This window comes from Triticum aestivum, chromosome 4B (genome assembly GCF_018294505.1).
Source record: "Triticum aestivum cultivar Chinese Spring chromosome 4B, IWGSC CS RefSeq v2.1, whole genome shotgun sequence".
NCBI lineage: Eukaryota > Viridiplantae > Streptophyta > Magnoliopsida > Poales > Poaceae > Triticum > Triticum aestivum.
Window position 1 is genome coordinate 13,463,871 of NC_057804.1, and position 20,286 is coordinate 13,484,156.

General features: G+C 44.6%; 1 protein-coding gene across 1 annotated transcript; it reads left to right on the forward strand.

The window, feature by feature from the left end:
• The first annotated feature begins 457 nt into the window (after nucleotides 1-457).
• Nucleotides 458-3,837, forward strand: LOC123090586 (pre-rRNA-processing protein TSR2). Its single transcript, XM_044511903.1, has 4 exons — nucleotides 458-841; nucleotides 1,372-1,463; nucleotides 2,487-2,600; nucleotides 3,337-3,837. The coding sequence occupies exons 1-4, from the start codon at nucleotides 646-648 to the stop codon at nucleotides 3,511-3,513; spliced, it is 579 nt and encodes a 192-aa protein (XP_044367838.1). The 5' UTR covers nucleotides 458-645; the 3' UTR covers nucleotides 3,514-3,837.
• The last annotated feature ends 16,449 nt before the right edge of the window (nucleotides 3,838-20,286 follow it).

Below are 20,286 nucleotides of genomic sequence, written 5' to 3' on the forward strand. Positions count from 1 at the left end.
TCAAAAACAATTCTGTAGAAACTTGTATGTATCCACTATGAATCCATTTTTTTTTGACAAATTGTAATTTGTAAGCTGTACAAAAATAACAAAATTCCGGCCCAATAACAAAAAAAAAGAAGCTCATTCGAAAATACATACTCCATCCGTCTCAAAATTCTTGTCTTAGATTTGTCTAAATACGGATGTATCTAGTTACGTTTTAGTGTTAGATACAACCGTGTCTAGACAAATCTAAGACAAGAAATTTGGGACGGAGGGAGTACGTGTCATTTATTTTTGTATGTCACGTGTGAAAGTAGAATGATATGAAATTTTGCAGATACATAATATACATGTCTGTGTGTTTACAAAAAAATCAACTTTTTTGTGTTGTAGAAAAATGTTTTTTTGCTAATTTTAAGTGAGGCCCGGCCCAAGTAGAATCCCGGCCTATAACTCCAACCGAACCCTAATCCTACCCCCCTGCTAGGTTTTCAGTCTCTCGCCTCCACCAGCGCCTCCACGCCGCCGAGGAACGGAGCAGGAAGTGACGCCGGAGGAGGACGCTCTGCTCGTCGTCCGCCGCATCTCGCGCCCGCCCAACCCGAACGCCCCGAAAGGCCACCAAAGCCGTAGCCTTCTTCTTCCTAGAGCTCCCGCAGCATGTCGGCATCCACCAGCGGCGGCGGGGGGCTCTCGCCGCAGGCGGCCGCGGCGCTCCAGGAGGGCGTCGGGCTGGTGTTCATGCGGTGGACGGCGCTGCAGATGGCGGTGGAGAACGGGTGGGGCGGCCGCGACTCCCGCGCCAAGGCCGACCGGCTCGCCGCCGACGTCCTCGCCTTCTTCACCACCTCCAAAGGTGCCCACTCATCCGTCCCCTTCAGCACCCCCCTTTGATTGCGTCTTATAGGTCCTCAAATTGCTCCAATCTCCCAGAGAGGATTTGCGTTCCTTGGCCCCGTGACAGCTTCGATTCATCAGAGTTTTCATGGGCTTTCACAATCTGACATGTCCATAGTATGATCGGTGAAACAATTTGGTTTGGGGTTGATGTACCGGAGCTTGATTTAACCAACAGGGGAATTGTCCAAAGCGTGGCCTTATGTAACAGGGGAATTGTCCAAAGCAGAGCATTATATTTATTCACAAGCTTATGTTTAGTTAAGATTGACAGTGGATTCCAGTTACTACTGAAAATCCCAACATCTCTTGCACTCTCTGTTTATTTTAGGACGTTACGGCTTACTCTTTTTTTTCATCTACTAGTATAATTGGTCCAAAATGTGATTTTGGCATGGCTGACTTATTTCTACTACGTTTGATTTTATCCGCTCCACTCATTCTACACGTCTGGGTTGGCATGTAATATTCTTTAGGTTTATTTTCCAGGTCCATATTATTATGATGACTTGGAGGAGATGATGTTTGACAGCATATCCGAATCCTTCAATGCTGACTTTGAGGATGGAAGTGTTGGGGAGGTAATTATTTGTTGTTTCCTTCATGTTTAGTGCCAGCAATAGGTATCTTACAATTTCTTATTGCAAAAGTAGGCTGGGACTTGATTTAGTATTAATGTCCGTAGTAAATATGGACTGACAGCACCTGTCCCTTGGTAACCATGGGGCAAGTTTAGGACAATGGGTTGGCCTATGTGGCGTCCCTCTTGTGGTACCAGTGAGCCATTGGGTCATATGGCCCATACTGCTGTTAGCTTGAAACAGAAGAGAGGCCATTTGAAATGAATCAAGATGGTAAGACCTTCCAATTCACACTACAAGTGCAGGAAAATAAAAAACGTAAACAAAATTTAAAAGGCATGGCTGCTGTTTACTGAACCAACTCTCGGTAGCTCCCACTCCATTTTCTCTTCTCTCTTTCTGTTCTAGTATCTACACCAGCCATCACATTGCACGTGTGTATCAAGAACTAGTTATATTATTATCACACTTGTTCAAATCAAAATCTAGAGGCAAGTGACACAACAGGGAAGAAGTAATTGATACACCACATTCGGCAAGTTTTCCTGACAGTTCACAATACACCTTGGTGACCTTTCGAGAGAATGGAGACATGGTCATCGCTCTGGTGGGGGGGGGGGGGATCAAAGCAGCGACGGAGCAGCAAATGTGAACTGGAGGCCACCGGCTGGAGAAATGGCTGTGGAACACCAATGTCAGACATCAGGAGGATTGTGGTGAGGACTTAGATTTTAAGAATCTTTGAGGCTATCCTCTGTGCGAATATCTGAGGCACCGCATGTTGATCAAAGGACCTTTAGTTGCTTGGCCCAATTCACCAATTGTACTTGAGGGTTGCTACTGTGGCCCTTCGTTTGCTATTTTACAGGACTGTTAAGCGCGGCGATGGACCAACCCTCCCCATCGCCATGCTTATGTAGCAGAAAATCTAAGTCGGAATGTACTGCTTCTTTCAGTTTATTTGCTTTGCTTGTACATGGCACCATGTGTGTTTATTAATTCAATGCTCTTTGTGGTAAACAGGTTGCTGAACAAGTATTGATTATGCATGAAGAATGCCTGCAAAACAACTATTCGTCGATTGAGAAGCTAAGGAACACACGTGCTCAAGGAAATGCTGTTTCCCAAAGTAGAATGGTAAGTGCTCTTTTTTCTTGCTATGTAATTTCTGCTGCCTCTCTTGTCACATTTGAGCTCACTAATGCTGCAACTTCATTCAACAATATTCTACGAAGTTCAGTTCTAAATCCCTATTGATAAATTGACTTATTACTTCATTACTACGTGGCGTTCTTGACATGATTGTATTTTGCTTCATTGGGGAATAATTAGAGAATGCTAGATTCAGTGTGTTTGCTTTACCATGGGGATCTTAACGTTGTCTTCTAATTAGAATTGGAAATCAGTGCTATTTTGAGATATATTTATATGTTGGGAACCATGTATATGCACTTCCCTTTCATCACCACTGATTTCGTGGAGATTCCTGAACTGCTGACAGTATCGGCAGTGCACAAGCTAACCGATTGGGTTTACTGGTTGCTTCGACTCAGTTTTGTGTATTTCTCCCCTCATTGTGGTCCTGTTTGTTCCATATACATATCAGATAAATGTGTGAATAGCTGGAAATAATGTTACACGTCAGCTTAAGACAAAATGCTGAATATTTGGCGAGATAATAGTCAGCAGAAAAAACCACAACTTGATTTTGTATTTCTTATTAATATTTGTCTCTTCATATTCTCTCCTTGTTGAGCAACTTCTAATTTGTTTCGGTATACTTCAAACTTCGAGGGCAGCCTTCTGCTGGAAATTGGTCAAGTTCAAAATATAGCCCCCCTGCAGCTATAATTGATTTTCTTCTCATGAACAGATGGTAACTGATGAAGGCGATGATAGCTCGGATGATAGCTCGGACGATGACGACGGCGATGAACCAGCCAGCGCAGATGATATGTCGGTGGATGAGCCAAAGCCTCCCAAGCCTGCCCCTGACGCTGATGGGTGGACTGTTGTGCCACCGAAGCGCGGCGGCCGGGGCAAGAATTAAGCACAGAAGCAAACCCTGGCAACAAACTGCCATCTGAGAGGCCGTTTTGGTCTGAAGGCTTTGAGGTGTGATTAGCAAAACCTTGGCAACCACTTCCTGCCACTTGTGCCATTTTGGTCTTGGAGGTTTTGAAGTGTTGCGCTTCACCTGTATTACTTCGATTTTGTCAGGAATGTTGGTTGTGTAGCATGTTTTCCTTGGTTACTCTCTTGGTGTTCAGACTTGGCGGCGAAAGATCTGGATTGTAAGCGGGTCTGACATATCCTTATGCACATTTTGAACTGATGCTTATCTGTATCGTCGTATAATGCCCGTTTGAATTCAGCTACCATTTCATGTTTCTTTTGCTCAAACAATATAATGTGTAGGTTTTGTTTATCTAAAAATTGAACATGTCAAGTATCTAAATTGCCTATGTTATTGTCCAGCCTGCTGCATGCTGTCTATGTGTAATTCTGTAACTATAGTTAGCATGTACTCGCTCTATATCAAAATGTAAGATCTAGGATGTAATAAATTACATGGTAATAGCCAGGGTAGCTTCACGTTATGCCGCTCCGCAAAAAAACTAGAATCTAGGGTGCAGCTCCCAATTTTTTATGAAGCTCTTCAAGGGTTTCTGTGGATACCCCTTCGTTTCTCACCCCTCAACCAATCAAATAGATCCTTTCTACCAGATTTCTCATTTTTGAAGCTGGAGCTAGATGGAGGCCAAACATTTTCTTTGATAGTGCTATAACTTCTGAATGAGACTGCTCCAAAGTGACTTTGTGAATCAGAACTGATTTTGGTGAAGTGGAGCAGTTCCAAACAGGCCCTAACTCTCACGACTGAGAAATACAATAAAATCTCTTGAAGATCTCCCTGGTATCAATCCTTGCAATATCAAAGACCACAAGACTACAGTGAAGAGATTGCAATTGGACTGGGGCAGCATAGGTAATTCAGAAGTGAGGAAATTCTGTTTTTACCCAGTCAACTTCCCAACCAAATGTAATATTGGTTCCTGTATTAGCAATCCTTTTACCATCTCTCCTTGATGTAGTAAACACATGTTTTCGCAGTAGGACCCCAGCCGGCCAGCCGGACACAGTCCCATCTTTTTTTACAATGGAAAAAAGGGCATTCTTTGGGTAGAGCTCAAGTAACAGAGACATGATCTCTCCACCATCATGATGCGTGACCTGTTAAATCACCAGCAGTGAGAGAGATGGACGGGTCTCGACTCGATGTATGCTATGGCTGGCGCATCAACAGTGCTGGTTACTACCTCCTTCCAGCGTGGGATATCCACTCGCTTCCTTCCTGATCGACTTGACTTGTTTTTTTTTCGGGGGTAAAGGAAATTCTTAGGACATGTACAATGGTGCTATCTTAGCAGTGCCACGTAGGATAAATGATGAGGTGGAGGAGAGAGAAATCATAAGAAAAGACTTGTCTTATCTTATTTAAAAGAAAATAAGAGATGATCTCTTAGCACAATTTGTCTCACCGTGTTTTAAGAAATAACTAGTTATTGAAGATAAGACTAATATATAACTCATTGTAGACATACTTTTTTATCATCTTTAAATTACATGCAAGACTTAAGATAAGACTGTCTTATCAACCATTGTACATGCCCAAGTTTACAATAAAGTCTAACCCCGAGTACAACCACACCGCGTTTCGGCGGGGGGGGGGGGGGGGGGGGGGGGGTAACTATGGCCATAAGCGGCAAGTTCATGACTTGTTGCTTCGCCGCGCCTTTTATAGCTTGATCATTTATGGGATTGACTATTTTTCTCCCTATCAATTATTATGGTTGGGTTGGGTTTAATCATGTTCCAACAGATGTTTCTTTTACTTGTATATCATGTTGGAGACGATATTTGTTATGAGTGGGAGGGGCCTAATTGCTAGGTACGTGGTTCTACTATCATTACACGTTTCAGCTTTGATGTCACCGGGCGGTGGTTGTGTGAGCCTTCGGATTTTTATTCCACGATGATACAGTGGAATTACTGCTATAAGCTTATATGGGCCGGCTCGTGAAGCAATCGCTCGCTCAGCTTGGCTCCCTGCTTCGCTCGCTTGCTTAATTTTTTCCCACCTGGTTTATCGCTAGCTTAGAAAAAAATGGCTACCATCTTTTTTATTTGCAGAACTTCATTATATAAAAAGAATTTCATGTATTTTAAAAAAGATCCGCCGCCTTCGCATCCATTTGATCGGGGCCATCCGGTGGCACGGCTCCTTCCTCACCATTGCAACAGACCTCTTGTTGCAGAAACATTTGCAACAAAGGTTCTGTTGCATTTTTTTTGTCTGAACTCTTTTAAAACATAAGTGTCGTTGCGAAAGGACGTTCGCAACACATATAATGTTGCAGATTTTTATTGTCTCAACTTTTTGCCTACATGAGTATTGTTGTGGAAGGACTTCTGCAACACAAATGATGTTGCAGAATTTTTTTGTCATAAACTTTTTGCAACATGGGTGTTCTTGCGGAACGACTTCTGCAACATGGGTGTTGTTGCAGAAGGACTTCTGCGTCTAGTGGTGAAGGTCCTTCTGCGTCGGCTGATCAAGCTCGTATCTGACGGCTGCACATGCGACGGAAGGTCGTATCTCACGGCTGCGCATCCGAGACATGGACCTGACGAATTGAGTGGCCAAGCATTATCCTCTACCATTGCAACAAAGGTCATTTTGCGGTAATTTTCTGCAACACGGGTCATGTTGCAGAATTTTTTGAAAAAATAGGTAAAGTTGCAAATTTTTGTTTGTAACAGAGACATTGTTACAATTTTTTTGCAGCGGGGGTCATATTGCAACTTTTTTTTGGCAACGGAGATCATGTTACAGTACTTTGTACAACACATGCCTTGCTGCAATTAATTATTTTTGTAACAAAGGTTTTGTTACTGTTTTTTACCACAGAGATCTCGTTGCAGAAAGGAGAAATTGTGGGAAGTCAGGTCCATCCCGTGGGACGCGTGGCATCCCAGCAAGACGGCGGACGTGAAAGGCTCTAAGTCAGAGTCGCACCGTATATGGAAATAATCAAACAATGGACCCGCAGGGGGCCACGCACCTGCACGCTTCCGTGTGAACACTTCCAGCGTGGCGTGAAATCGCGATGAAGCGATCGAACGGTGCAGCGCCTGACGGAAGCGCAATCTATGATCAGCTGGCATATTAATAATGTTTCCCATTTAAAAATGTTGTGAATTAAAAAATCTTTAAAAAACATTCACGATTTTTTTAAAAACCATAGATATAAAAAGGTCCATGAATATGAAAATTTTCAGAGATTTAAAAATGTTCACAAACTTTAGAAATGTTCATGAATTCAAAATCAATGTTAGTGAATTCTAGAAAATGTTCATTTTGTAAATATTCATGACTTTTATTACATATTCATGACTTAAAATTTGAACTGATTATCAAACAACACTCGGGCTGGAGACAGGGACGCCCCCGTCAAGGGCTCTACAGGATCTTGCCAGAGACGCGAACACCACGGGTGGTCAGGACGTCATGAGGGAGGAGAGGAAGGGGTTCACATGTTCAGGTGCAGTGAAGACGATGACACAACAGTTGTAGCGACACAACATTTGTATGCCGATTTGCATGTAAAAACATATCTTATCTAAATTTTGCAAGTTCATTTTTTGCTACTTGATCTATTATAAAACTTCACTAGAAGTGCAATAATCCTTAAATATATAATAAAAATGACATCGAAGACTCTAGACCACCGAATGACCACTATCACCGTCAAAGTAGGGTTGTCCTTGTCGATGACAGCCGAAAAGTCTTCGTGCACACATCCTTAAGGACCAGCACCCCAGAGGCGCAGTTGTCGTTGTTGAACACTTGAATCGGTCGGAAGAACCATACATCAAATCTTGTTGTTGCATACGCACGATGAGAAACCCTTACCTTACCACCCCAAGGAGCTGCAGGAATCTACGCTGGAGCTATGTCTCATCTGTCCTAACAGATGAACTTGAGGAAGCTCAAATACCGAAAGACTGGCTCGAAGAAGAAGCACCACCATCTGTTCGAGCACCCCTGCGAGGATTAAAACCCTAACCTATCTGCTAGACGAAGGCAAGGCACCAGGATTCCCCTCACCGCCATCAGTCACCGGAGCAACATGCAAAGGAAAGACGAATCCACATGTTCATCGATAGAGATCGAGGGAAGAAAGGCTTTGCCCTAATCCCTTGCAAGAGGGGAAAGAAAGACATGGAGTTTCCACTTTCATACCTAGGTACTTCTATCAGGGATATAGTATTAAATTGTATACCAGTATATGATGCGGGAATGATATATACCACTACAACATTCCAGAACGCACCAGCACTGCGAGACCCGAGACCGCCCGACCCTGAACCCACCAGACAGCGTGTGAAGCATCCTTCATAAATCCTGTGATGGGGAAGCTCCACTGTGCAACTATCCTATCAACGGGCAAAACTACACCATGGGGTACTAGCTTGCCAATGGTATCTAGGGCAGCGTTTGTGAAGACCATATCTAATCCCCAAGGCAACAAACAAATCCGCTTTGCAATAGGCAGCTAGGAAGGATGTGGAAAGGACAGTTGGAGTGCTCCAAGCTCGTTGGGGTATTGTGTGGAGCTACAATGATGTGGGAACCGAAGACACTTTGGCAGCTCATGATATGTTGTGTAATATTGCACAACATGATTATCGAGGATGAGGGTGAAGGGGCATCTTTCGAGAAGCCCGGTGTTGAAGTCCGCCTCCCGAAACAAGAGGCAGAGAGCATTTTCAACTTTCTGGAGATGCATCAACAACTGGTGCATATGCAACCTTTGGATTATCTTGTGGAGCACATGTGGGTCCACACTGAAAATCAGTAAATTTTTCTTTTAATTTATCAATTTTGCACTATGGATAATATTTATGTTTGAACTATGTTTGGATTTTGTATTATTAAGTACGAACGATTTGCATTTGTGTGCACTAAACTATGTTTGGTCAAAATGATCTATGTGCATGCGTTTACATTTTTTTAGAAAAGGAGGATGTACCCCCGGCCTCTGCATCTGGACGATGCATGCAGCCATATTATTAATTATTCACAAAAACCATACAAGGTGATACATCAATAAGCCTGAAGCCACCATCTTGGCAACACCGTTGCTACTCCTATCCCCTTGATGAACGCGTGTCGAATGTCCAGGCCTAATACCAAACAGACATCACACCAAAAATCTAACATCTAAAGCCAGGTGTCCCATCCAAGCCACTACCTGGATTGAGTCCCACACCAGTCTGGCACACTCCCAGTGAGCACCGCACACTGCAAGGGCCGTCACCTCCATCTTCCCTCGGTCCATCCTCAGAGCATAACTGATGCACCAACCTTGCCAGGCCTCTATGTCATCAACGCCACCATGATGCCAGACAGCTTCCTCCTCCTGTGCGTGTCCATCTTCGTGCATCAGACGCCGAGCCTCCACAGTGCCACGCCGCTGAGAACTGCCACCAGAGGCTCGCCAAGTCACTATCCGCAGGCGTATAGAGGCTCACAACTAGTGGGGGAGCTCGATGAAGATTGTGGAAGGGGCTAATTAAAGTTGAGGGGGCGAAGAAGATAACTTATGCATGAAATCTGACAAATCTTTGATATTCAAGCCGAATAATATTAGGCGTACACTTAATAGTCCATGAAATGGGCCAGAATCGGTCAAGACTATGAGTGTTGATGACCGGCACGCAAACGCACACCGGGGTTCGTTAATCGTGCATATCACTCCGGGACCCCAAAATAGTGAGCAATAGTCCACGAAATGGGCCAGAATCGGCCAAAACTGTGAGTGTTGATAACCGACATGTAAGCGCACCTTGGGGTTCAACAACTACGAAAATCACTTCATGATCCCAAAACGGTGAGTAATAGTCCACAAAATGGGTCAGAATTGGCCAAAACAATGAGTGTTGACGACGGACACATAAACACACTCCGGGGATCGTCAATCATGGAAATCGCTTTGGGACCCCAAGACAGTGAGTAATAGTGCATGAACAGACCAGAATCGACCAAAATTATGAGTGTTGACGACCGACACGTAAACGCACCCCGAGGTTCATCCATCGTGGAAATCACTCCGAGACCACAAAACTGAGTAATAGTCCAAGAAACAGGCCAGAATTGGCCCAAACTATGATTGTTGATGACCGACACGTAAGCCCACCTTGGGGTTTGACAATCATAGAAAACACTTCGGGACCCCAAAACGGTGAGTAATAGTCCACGAAACGGGTCAGAATCGACAAAAACCACGAGTGTTGGTGACCAACACGTAAACACACTCCGGGGTTCGTCAATCATGGAAATGACTCCAGGACCCCAAAACAGTGAGTAATAGTCCAAGCAACGGGCCAGAATCGGCCAAAACTGCGAGTGTTGATGACCGACGCGTAAGCCCACCTTGGGGTTCAAGAACTATGGAAATCGCTTTGGGCCCCAAAACAGTGAGTAATAGTCTACGAAACAGGTCAGAACTGGCCAAAACTATGAGCGTTGACGACGGACACGTAAACGCACCCCGGGGATCGTCAATCGTGAAAATCGCTCAAGATCCCCAAAACGTTGAGTAATTGTGCACGAAACGGACCAGAATCGGCCAAAATTGTGAGTGTTGATGACCGACACGTAAACGCACACCAGGGTTCGTCCACCGAGGAAATCAATTCGGCCCAAACACGAGTCTTTACGACCAACACATAAGCACAACTTTGGGTTCGACAACCATGGAAATCGCTTTGGGACCCCAAAATGGTGAGTTGTCCGCGACACGGGTCAGAATCGACAAAACCGCGAGTATTGATGGCCGACATGTAAACACACCCAGGGGTTCGTTAATCGTGGAAATCACTCCGGGACCCATAAACAATGAGTAATAGTCCACGAAACGGGCAAGAATCGGCCAAAATTGTGGGTGTTGATGACCGACATGAAACGCACCCCGGAGTTTGTTAATCGTGGAAATCACTCCAGGACTCCACAACAGTGAGTCCTTGAAACGGGCCAGAATTGGTCAAAACTGTTAGTGTTGATGACCGACACGTAAACGCACGCAGGGTTCGTTAATTGTGGAAATCACTCCAAGACCCCAAAACAGTTAGTAAGAGTCCACGAAACGGGCCAGAATCGGCCAAAACTGCAAGTGTTGATGACCGACAAGTAAACGCACCCCGGGGTTCGTTAATCATGGAAATAACTCCAGGACCCCAAAACGGCGAGTAATAGGGCACGAAACGGACCAGAATCGGCCAAAATTGTGAGTGTTAATGACCGACACGTAATGCACACCGGGGTTTGTCAATCGTGAAAATCACTTTGGGCCACCAAAACTGAGTAATAATCCAAGAAGCGGGCCAGAATCGGCCCAAACTGCGAGTCTTGACGACCAACACGTAAGCACAACTTGGGGTTCGACAGCCATGGAAATCGCTTTGGGACCCCAAAACGATGAGTAATAGTCCATGAAACGGGTCAGAATCGAAAAAACGCGAGTGTAGATGGTCGACACGTAAACGCGCCCAGGGGTTCGTTAATCGTGGAAGTCACTCCGGGACCCCAAAACAATGAGTAATAGTCCACGAAACGGGTTAGAATCGGCCAAAATTATGAGTGTTGATGACCGACACGTAAATGTACCCCGGGGTTCGTTAATCATGGAAATCACTCCAGGACCCCAAAACAATGAGTAATTGTCCATGAAACGGGCCAGAGTCGGCCCAAAATGTGAGTGTTGATCACCGACACGTAAGCGCACCTTGGGGTTCGTTAATTATGGAAATCACCCAAGGACCCCAAAACAGTGAGTAATAGTCCATAAAACGGGCCAAAATTGGCAAAAACAGTGAGTGATGGTGACCGACACGTAAGTGCATCTTGGGGTGCAACAACTATGGAAATCGCTTCATGACCCGAAAACGGTGAGTAATTGTCCACAAAACGGGTCAGAAATGGCCAAAACTGTGAGTGTTGACGACGGACACGTAAACGCACCACGGGGATCATCAATCGTGAAAATCGCTCTCGGACCGTAAAATGCTGAGTAATAGTGTGCGGAACAAACTAGAATCGGCAAAAATTGTGAGTGTAGATGACGACACGTAAACGCACATTGGTGTTTGTCAACCGGGGAAATCACTTCGGGCCCCAAAAATTGAATAATAGTCCAAGAAGCGGGCCAGAATCGGCCCAAATTGCGAGTCTTGACCACTAACATGTAAGCACAACTTGGGGTTCGACAACCATGGAAATCACTTTGGGACCTCAAAACGGTGAGTAATAGTCCATGAAATGGAACAGACTCGAAAAAAACCGCGAGTGTCGATGACCGACACGTAAACGCACCCAGGGGTTCGTTAACTGTGGAAGTCACTTTGGGACCCCAAAACAATGAATATTGATGACCAACACGTAAACCCACCCCGGGGTTCGTCAATCGTGGAAATGACTCCGGGACCCCAAAACAGTGAGTAATAGTCCAAGAAACGGGCCAGAATCGGCCAAAACTGTGAGTGTTGATGACCGACACATAAGCGCACCTTGGGGTTCAATAACTATGAAAACCGCTTCGAGGCCCCAAAACGGTGAGTAATAGTCCACGAAACGAGTTAGAATTGGCCAAAACTATGAGTGTTGACGACGGACATGCAAACGCACCCCGGGGATCGTCAATCGTAAAAATCGCTCTGGGACCCCAAAATGTTGAGTAATAGTTCATGAAACAAACCAAAATCGGCAAAATTGTGAGTGTTGATGACCGACACGTAATTGCACACCGGGGTTCGTCAATCGTGGAAATCATTTCGGGCCCCCAAAACTGAGTAATAGTCCAAGAAACGGGCCAGAATCGGCCCAAACTATGAGTCTTGATGACCAACACGTAAGCACAATTTGGGGTTAGGCAATCATGGAAATCGATTTGGGACCCTAAAACAGTGAGTAATAGTCCACGAAATGGGTCAGAATCGACAAAAACCGCGAGTGTTGATGACCGACACGTAAACGCATCCAAACTGAGTAATAGTCCAGGAAACGGGCTAGAATCGGCCCAAATGGCGTTTGTCGATGACCAACTTTTAAGCGTACCTCGGGGTTTGACGACCATAGAAAACGCTTTGGGACCCCAAAACGGTGAGTAATAGTCCATGAAATGAGCCAGAATCAACAAAAACCGCGAGTGTTGATGACCAACACGTAAACGCACCCCAGGGTTCGTCAATCATGGAAATGACTCCGGGACCCCAAAACAGTGAGTAATGTCCAAGAAATGGGCCAAAATCGGCTAAAATTGCAAGTGTTGATGATCGACACGTAAGCGCACCTTGGGGTTCAACAACTATGGAAATCGCTTCGGGGCCCCAAAAAGGCGAGTAATAGTCCACGAAACGGGTCACAATTGGACAAAACTATGAGTGTTCACGACGGACACGTAAACGCACCCCGGGGATCATCAATTGTGAAAATCGCTCTAGGACCCCAAAACGCTAAGGAATAGTGCACGAAACGGACCAGAATCAGCGAAAATTTTGAGTGTTGATGACCGACACGTAAACGCACATCGGGGTTCATCAATCGTGGGAATCACTTCCGGCCCCCAAAATTAAGTAATAGTCGAAGAAACGGGCGAGAATCGGCCCAAACTGCGAGTCTTGACGACCAACACATAATCACAACTTGGGGTTTGACAACAATGGAAATCACTTTAGGACCCAAAACGACGAGTTGTCCATGAAACAGGTCAGAACCGACAAAAACCGCGAGTGTTGATAACCGACACGTAAACGCACCCAGGGGTTCGTTAATCATGGAAATCACTCCGGGACCATAAAACAATGAGTAATAGTCCATGAAACGTGCCAGAATTGGCCAAAATAGTGATTGTTGATGACCGACACATAAACGCATCCCGGGGTTCGTTAATCGTGGAAATCACTCTAGGACGCCAAAATAGTGAGTCCTTGAAACGGGCCAAAATCGGTCAAAACTGTGAGTGTTGATGACCGACACGTAAATGCACCCCGGGGTTCGTTAATCGTGGAAATCACTCCATGACACTAAAAGAGTGAGTAATAGTGCACGTAACGGGCCAGAATCGGCCAAAACTGTAAGTGTTGATGACCGACACGTAAACGCACCCCGGGATTCCTTAATCGTGGAAATCACTCCAGGAACACAAAAGAGTGAGTAATAGTCCAGGAAATGGGTCAGAATCGGCCAAAACAGTGAGTGTTTGTGACCGACACGCAAGCGCACCTTGGGGTCCAACAACTATGGAAATCGTTTCATGACCCCAAAACGGTGAGTAATAGTCCACGAAACGGGTCAGAAATGGCCAAAACTATGAGTGTTGACGACCCCAAAACGGGATCGTCAATCGTGGAAATCGCTCTGGGACCCCAAAACGCTGAGTAATAGTGCACGAAACGGACCAGAATCAGCCAAAATTATGAGTATTGATAACCAACACGTAAACGCACACCGGGGTTTGTCAATCGTGGAAATCACTTCGGGCCCCCAAAACTGAGTAATAGTCCAAGAAGCGGGCCAAAATCGGCCCAAACAACGAGTCTTGACGACCAACATGTAAGCACAACTAGGGGTTCGACGGCCATGGAAATCGCTTTGGAACACCAAAATGATGACTAATAGTCCATGAAACGGGTCAGAATCGAAAAAACCGCCAGTGTAGATGACCAACACGTAAACGCACCTAGGTGTTCGTTAATCGTGGAAATCACTCCGGGACCCCAAAACAATGAGTAATAATCCATGAAATGGGCCAGAATCGGCCAAAACTATGAGTGTTGATGACCGACACGTAAACGCACCCGGGGTTCGTTAATCGTGGAAATCACTCAGGACCCCAAATAGTGAGTAATAGTCCACGAAACGGGCCAGAATCTGCCAAAACTGTAAGTGTTGATGGCCTGCATGTAAACGCACCCCGGGGTTCGTTAATTGTGGGAATCACTCCAGGACCCCCAAACTGTGAGTAGTAGTCCAGGGAACGAACCAGAATCGACCAAATCAGTGAGTGTTGGTGACCGACATGCAAGCGCACCTTGGGGTCCAACAACTATGAAAATCGTTTCATGACCCCAAAACGGTGAGTAATAGTCCACGAAACGGGTCAGAAATGGCCAAAACTATGAGTGTTGACGATGGACATGTAAATGCACCCCGGGGATCGTTAATCGTGAAATCGCTCTGGGACCCCAAAACGCTGAGTAATAGTGCATGAAATGGACCAAAATCGGCCAAAATTGTGAGTGTTGATGACCGACACGTAAACGCACACCGGGGTTTGTCAATCGTGGAAATCACTTCGCCCCCCCAAAACTGAGTAATAGTGCAAGAAGCGGGCCAGAATCGGCCCAAACAACGATTCTTGACGATCAACATGTAAGCACAACTTGGGGTTCGAAAACCATGGAAATCGCTTTGGGACCCCAAAACGATGAGTAATAGTCCACGAAACGAATCAGAATAAAAAAACCGCGAGTGTAGATGACCGACACGTAAACGCACCTCGGGGTTCGTTAATCATGGAAATCACTCCCGGACCCCAAAACAATGAGTAATAATCCATGAAATGGGCCAGAATCAGCCAAAACTATGAGTATTGATGACCGACACGTAAACGCACCCGGGGTTCGTTAATCGTGGAAATCACTCCAGGACCCCAAAATAGTGAGTAATAGTCCATGAAACGGGCCAGAATCGGCCAAAACTGTTAGTGTTGATGACCGACACGTAAGCGCCCCCGGGGTTCGTTAATCATGGAAATCAATCCAGGACCCCCAAACAATGAGTAATAGTCCATCGAACGGGCCAGAATCGGCCAAAACAGTGAGTATTGGTGACCGACACATAAGCACAACTTGGGGTGCAACAACTATGGAAATCGCTTCATGACCACAAAACGGTGAGTAATAGTCCACGAAACGGGCCAGAAATGGCCAAAACTGTGAGTGTTGACGACAGACACAGAAACGCACCTCGGGGATCGTCAATCGTGAAAATCGCTCTGGGACACCAAAACTGTGAGTAATAGTCCACGAAACGGCCAGAATCAGCCAAAACTGTGTGTTGATGACCGACACGTAAACGCACACCAGGGTTCATCAATCGTGGAAAGCACTTCGAGCCCCCAAAACTGAGTAATAGTCTAAGAAATGGGCCAGAATCGGCCCAAACTGCGAGTCTTGACAACCAATACGTAAGCACATCTTGGGGTTCGGCAGCCATGGAAATCGCTTTGGGACCCGAAAACGGTGAGTAAAAGTCCAAGAAACGGGCCAGAATCGACAAAACACACGAGTGTTAATGACCGACACATAAACACAACCAGGGTTCATTAATCGTGGAAATCACACCGGGACCCCAAATCAATAAGTAATACTCCACGAAACGGGCCAGAATCGGCCAAAACTATGAGTGTTGATGACCGACACGTAAACGCACCCCGGGGTTTGTTAATCGTGGAAATCACTCCAGGACCTGAAAACATTTAGTAATAGTCCATGAAACGGGCCAGAATCGGCCAAAACTATGAGTGTTGATGACCGACACGTACGCGCACCTTGGGGTTCAATAACTATGGAAATCACTTCATGACCCCCAAAACAGTGAGTAATAGTCCATGAAATGGATCAGAATTGGCCAAAACTATGAGTGTTGACAACAGACACATAAACGCACCCCGGGGATCGTCAATCGTGGACATCACTTTGGGGCCCCGAAACGGTGAGTAATATAGTGCACGAAATGGACCAGAATCGGCCAAAATTATGACCAACACGTAAACGCACACCGGGGTTTGTCAATCGGGGAAATAACTTCGGGCCCCCAAAACTGAGTAATAGTCCAAGAAGCGGGCCAGAATCGGCCCAAACAGCGAGTCTTGACGACCAACATGTAAGCACAACTTGGGGTTCGACAACCATGGAAATCGCTTTGGGACCCCAAAATGATGACTAATAGTCCATGAAACGGGTCAGAATCGAAAAAACCCGCGAGTGTAGATGACCGACACGTAAACACACCTAGGGGTTGGTTAATCGTGGAAATCACTCCGGGACCCCAAAACAATGAGTAATAATCCATGAAACGGGCCAGAATGGGCCAAAACTGTGAGTGTTGATGACCAACACGTTGATGTCTACTACACAACCTTCTTCTTGTAGACGCTGTTGGGCCTGCAAGTGCACAGGTTTGTAGGACAGTAGCAAATTTCCCTCAAGTGGATGACCTAAGGTTTATCAATCCGTAGGAGGCGTAGGATGAAGATGGTCTCTCTCAAGCAACCTGCAACCAAATAACAAAGAGTCTCTTGTGTCCCCAACACACCCAATACAATGACAAATTGTATAGGTGCACTAGTTCGGCGAAGAGATGGTGATACAAGTGCAATATGGATAGTAGATAAAGGTATTTGTAATATGAAATTATAAAAACAGCAAGGTAAGAAATGATAAAAGTGAGCGTAAACGGTATTGCAATGATAGGAAACAAGGCCTAAGGTTCATACTTTCACTAGTGCAAGTTCTCTCAACAATAATAACATAGATAGATCATATAACAATCCCTCAACATGCAACAAAGAGTCACTCCAAAGACACTAATAGTGGAGAACAAATAAAGAGATTATGGTAGGGTACGAAACCACCTCAAAGTTATCCTTTCTGTTCTATCTATTCAAGAGTTCGTAGTAAAATAACATGAAGCTGTTCTTTCCGCTCAATCTATCATAGAGTTCATACTAGAATAACACCTCAAGACACAAATCAACCAAAACCCTAATGTCTCCTAGATACTCCATTGTCACCGCAAGTATCCGTGGGCATGATTATACGATATGCATCACACAATCTCAGATTCATCTATTCAACCAACACAAAAGTACTTCAAAGAGTGCCCCAAAGTTTCTGCCAAAGAGTCAAGACGAAAACGTGTGCCAACCCCTATGCATAGATTCCCAAGGTCACGGAACCCGCATGTTGATCACCAAAACATACATCAAGTGGACCACGTGAATATCCCATTGTCACCACAGATAAGCACGACAAGACATACATCAAGTGTTCTCAATTCCTTAAAGACTCAATCCGATAAGATAACTTCAAAGGGAAAACTCAATCCATTACAAGAGAGTAGAGGGGGAGAAACATCATAAGATCCAACTATAATAACAAAGCTCGCGATACATCAAGATCGTGCCATAGAGAGAACACGAGATAGAGAGAGAGATCAAACACATAGCTACTAGTACATACCCTCAGCCTCGAGGGTGAACTACTCCCTCCTCGTCATGGATAGCGCCGGGATGATGAAGATGGCCACCGGTGATGGGTTCCCCCTCCGACAGGGTGCCGGAATGGGCCCCTGAGAGGTTTTTGGTGGCTACAGAGGCTTGCAGCGGCGGAACTCCCGATCTATCTTCTTATTCGATGTTTTTAGGGTATGTAGGCTTATATAGGTGAAAGAAGTCGGTCGGGGGAGCCTCGAGGGGCCCACGAGAGGGTAGGTGCGCCTAGGGGGGTGGGTGCACCCCCCTATCTTGTGGCCTCCTCGAGGATCTTCTGACGTGAACCCCAAGTCTCCCGGATCATATTCTTCCTAAAAATCACGCTCCCGAAGGTTTCATTCCGTTTGGACTCTGTTTGATATTCCTTTTCTTCGAAATACTAAAACAGGCAATAAAACAGTAATATGGGCTGGGCCTTCGGTTAATAGGTTAGTCCCAAAATTAATATAAAAGTGTATAATAAAGCCCATAATCATTCAAAACAGGTAATATAATAGCATGGAACAATAAAAAATTATAGATACGTTGGAGACGTATCAAGCATCCCCAAGCTTAATTCCTGCTCGTCCACGAGTAGGTAAATGATAAAAACAGAATTTTTGATGTGGAATGCTACCTAGCATAATTCTCAATGTAATTTTCTTTATTGTGGCATGAATGTTCAGATCCAAATGATTCAAGATAAAAGCTTATAAAACATAAAAATAATAATGCTTCAAAGCATACTATCAAATAATCATGTCCTATCAAAATAGCATAGCCAAAGAAAGCTTGTCCCTACAAAATCATATAGTTAGGCCATGCTTCATTTTCATTACACAAAATACTCCCATCATGCACAACCCCGATGACGAGCCGAGCAATTTTTTCATACTTTTTAACACGCTTCATCTTTTTTCAACTCTTACGCAATACATGAGCGTAAGCCATGGACATAGCACTAAGGTGGTAAAAGATGGTGGTTGTGAGGACAAAAAGAGGGAGAAGATAGTCTCACATCAACTAGGCGTATCAACAGGCTATGGAGATGCCCATCAATAGATATTGATGTGAGTGAGTAGGGATTGCCATGCAATGGATGCACTAGAGGTATAAATATATGAAAGCTCAACTAAAAAGAACTAAGTGGGTGTGCATCCAACTCGCTTGCTCACGAAGACCTAGGGCATTTTGAGGAGCCCATCATTGGAATATACAAGCCAAGTTCTATAATGAAAAATTCCCACTTAGTATATGAAGTGACAACATAGGAGACTCTCTATCATGAAGATCATGGTGCTACTTTGAAGCACGAGTGTGGAAAAAGAGATAGTAGCATTGTCCCTTCTCTCTTTTTCTCTCATTTTTTTCTTTTTCTCTTTTTTTTCTTTGGCCTTTCCGTTTTTCCTTTTGGCCTTTCTCTTTTTTTCTTTTTTCTTCTTTTTTTTTCTTTTTGTAAAGTCCGAAGTCTCATCCCGACTTGTGGGGGAATCATAGTCTTCATCATCCTTTCCTCACCGAGACAATGCTCTAATAATGAAGATCATCACACTTTTATGGATTTACAACTCAAGGCTAGAACAAAATATGACTCTATATGAATGCCTCCGTCGGTGTACCGGGATATGCAATGAATCAAGAGCGACATGTATGAAAATTATGAAGGTGGCCTTGCCACAAATACGATGTCAACTATAAGATCATGCAAAGAGCAATATGACAATGATGAAATGTGTCATAATAAACGTAACGGTGGAAAGTTGCATGGAAATATATCTCGGAATGGCTATGGAAATGCCATAAGAGGTAGGTATGGTGGCTGTTTGGAGGAAGGTAAATAATGGGTTCAATACCGGCGAGAGTTGCGCGGTAATAAGAGAGGCTAGCAAAGTGGAAGGATGAGCGTGCGGATATCCATGGACTCACATTAGTCATAAAGAACTCATATACTTATTGCAAAAGTCTACTTAGCCCTTGAAGCAAAGTACTACTACGCATGCCCCAAGAGGGATAGATTGGTAGGAAAAGACCATCGCTCGTCCCCGACTGCCACTCATAAGGAAGACAATCAAAAGAGCACCTCATGCAACAAATTTGTCACACAACTTTTACCATACGTGCATGCTACGGGACTTGCTAACTTCAACAAAAGTATTTCTCAATTTCATAATTATCCACTAGCATGACTCTAACATTACCACCTTTATATCTCAAAACAATTATCAAGCGTCAAATTGATCCTAGAGTTTAATGCACTTTCTATGATAGTTTTTATTATAACCAAATTGGATGCTCATCATTCTAGGACCAAATTCATAACCATAGCAAATACCATGCTGTTCTAAGAGACTATCAAACTAATATAAGTAAAGCATGAGAGACTAACAATTTCTACAAAATTAATCCACCGCCGTGCTCTAAAAGATATAAGTGAAGCACTAGAG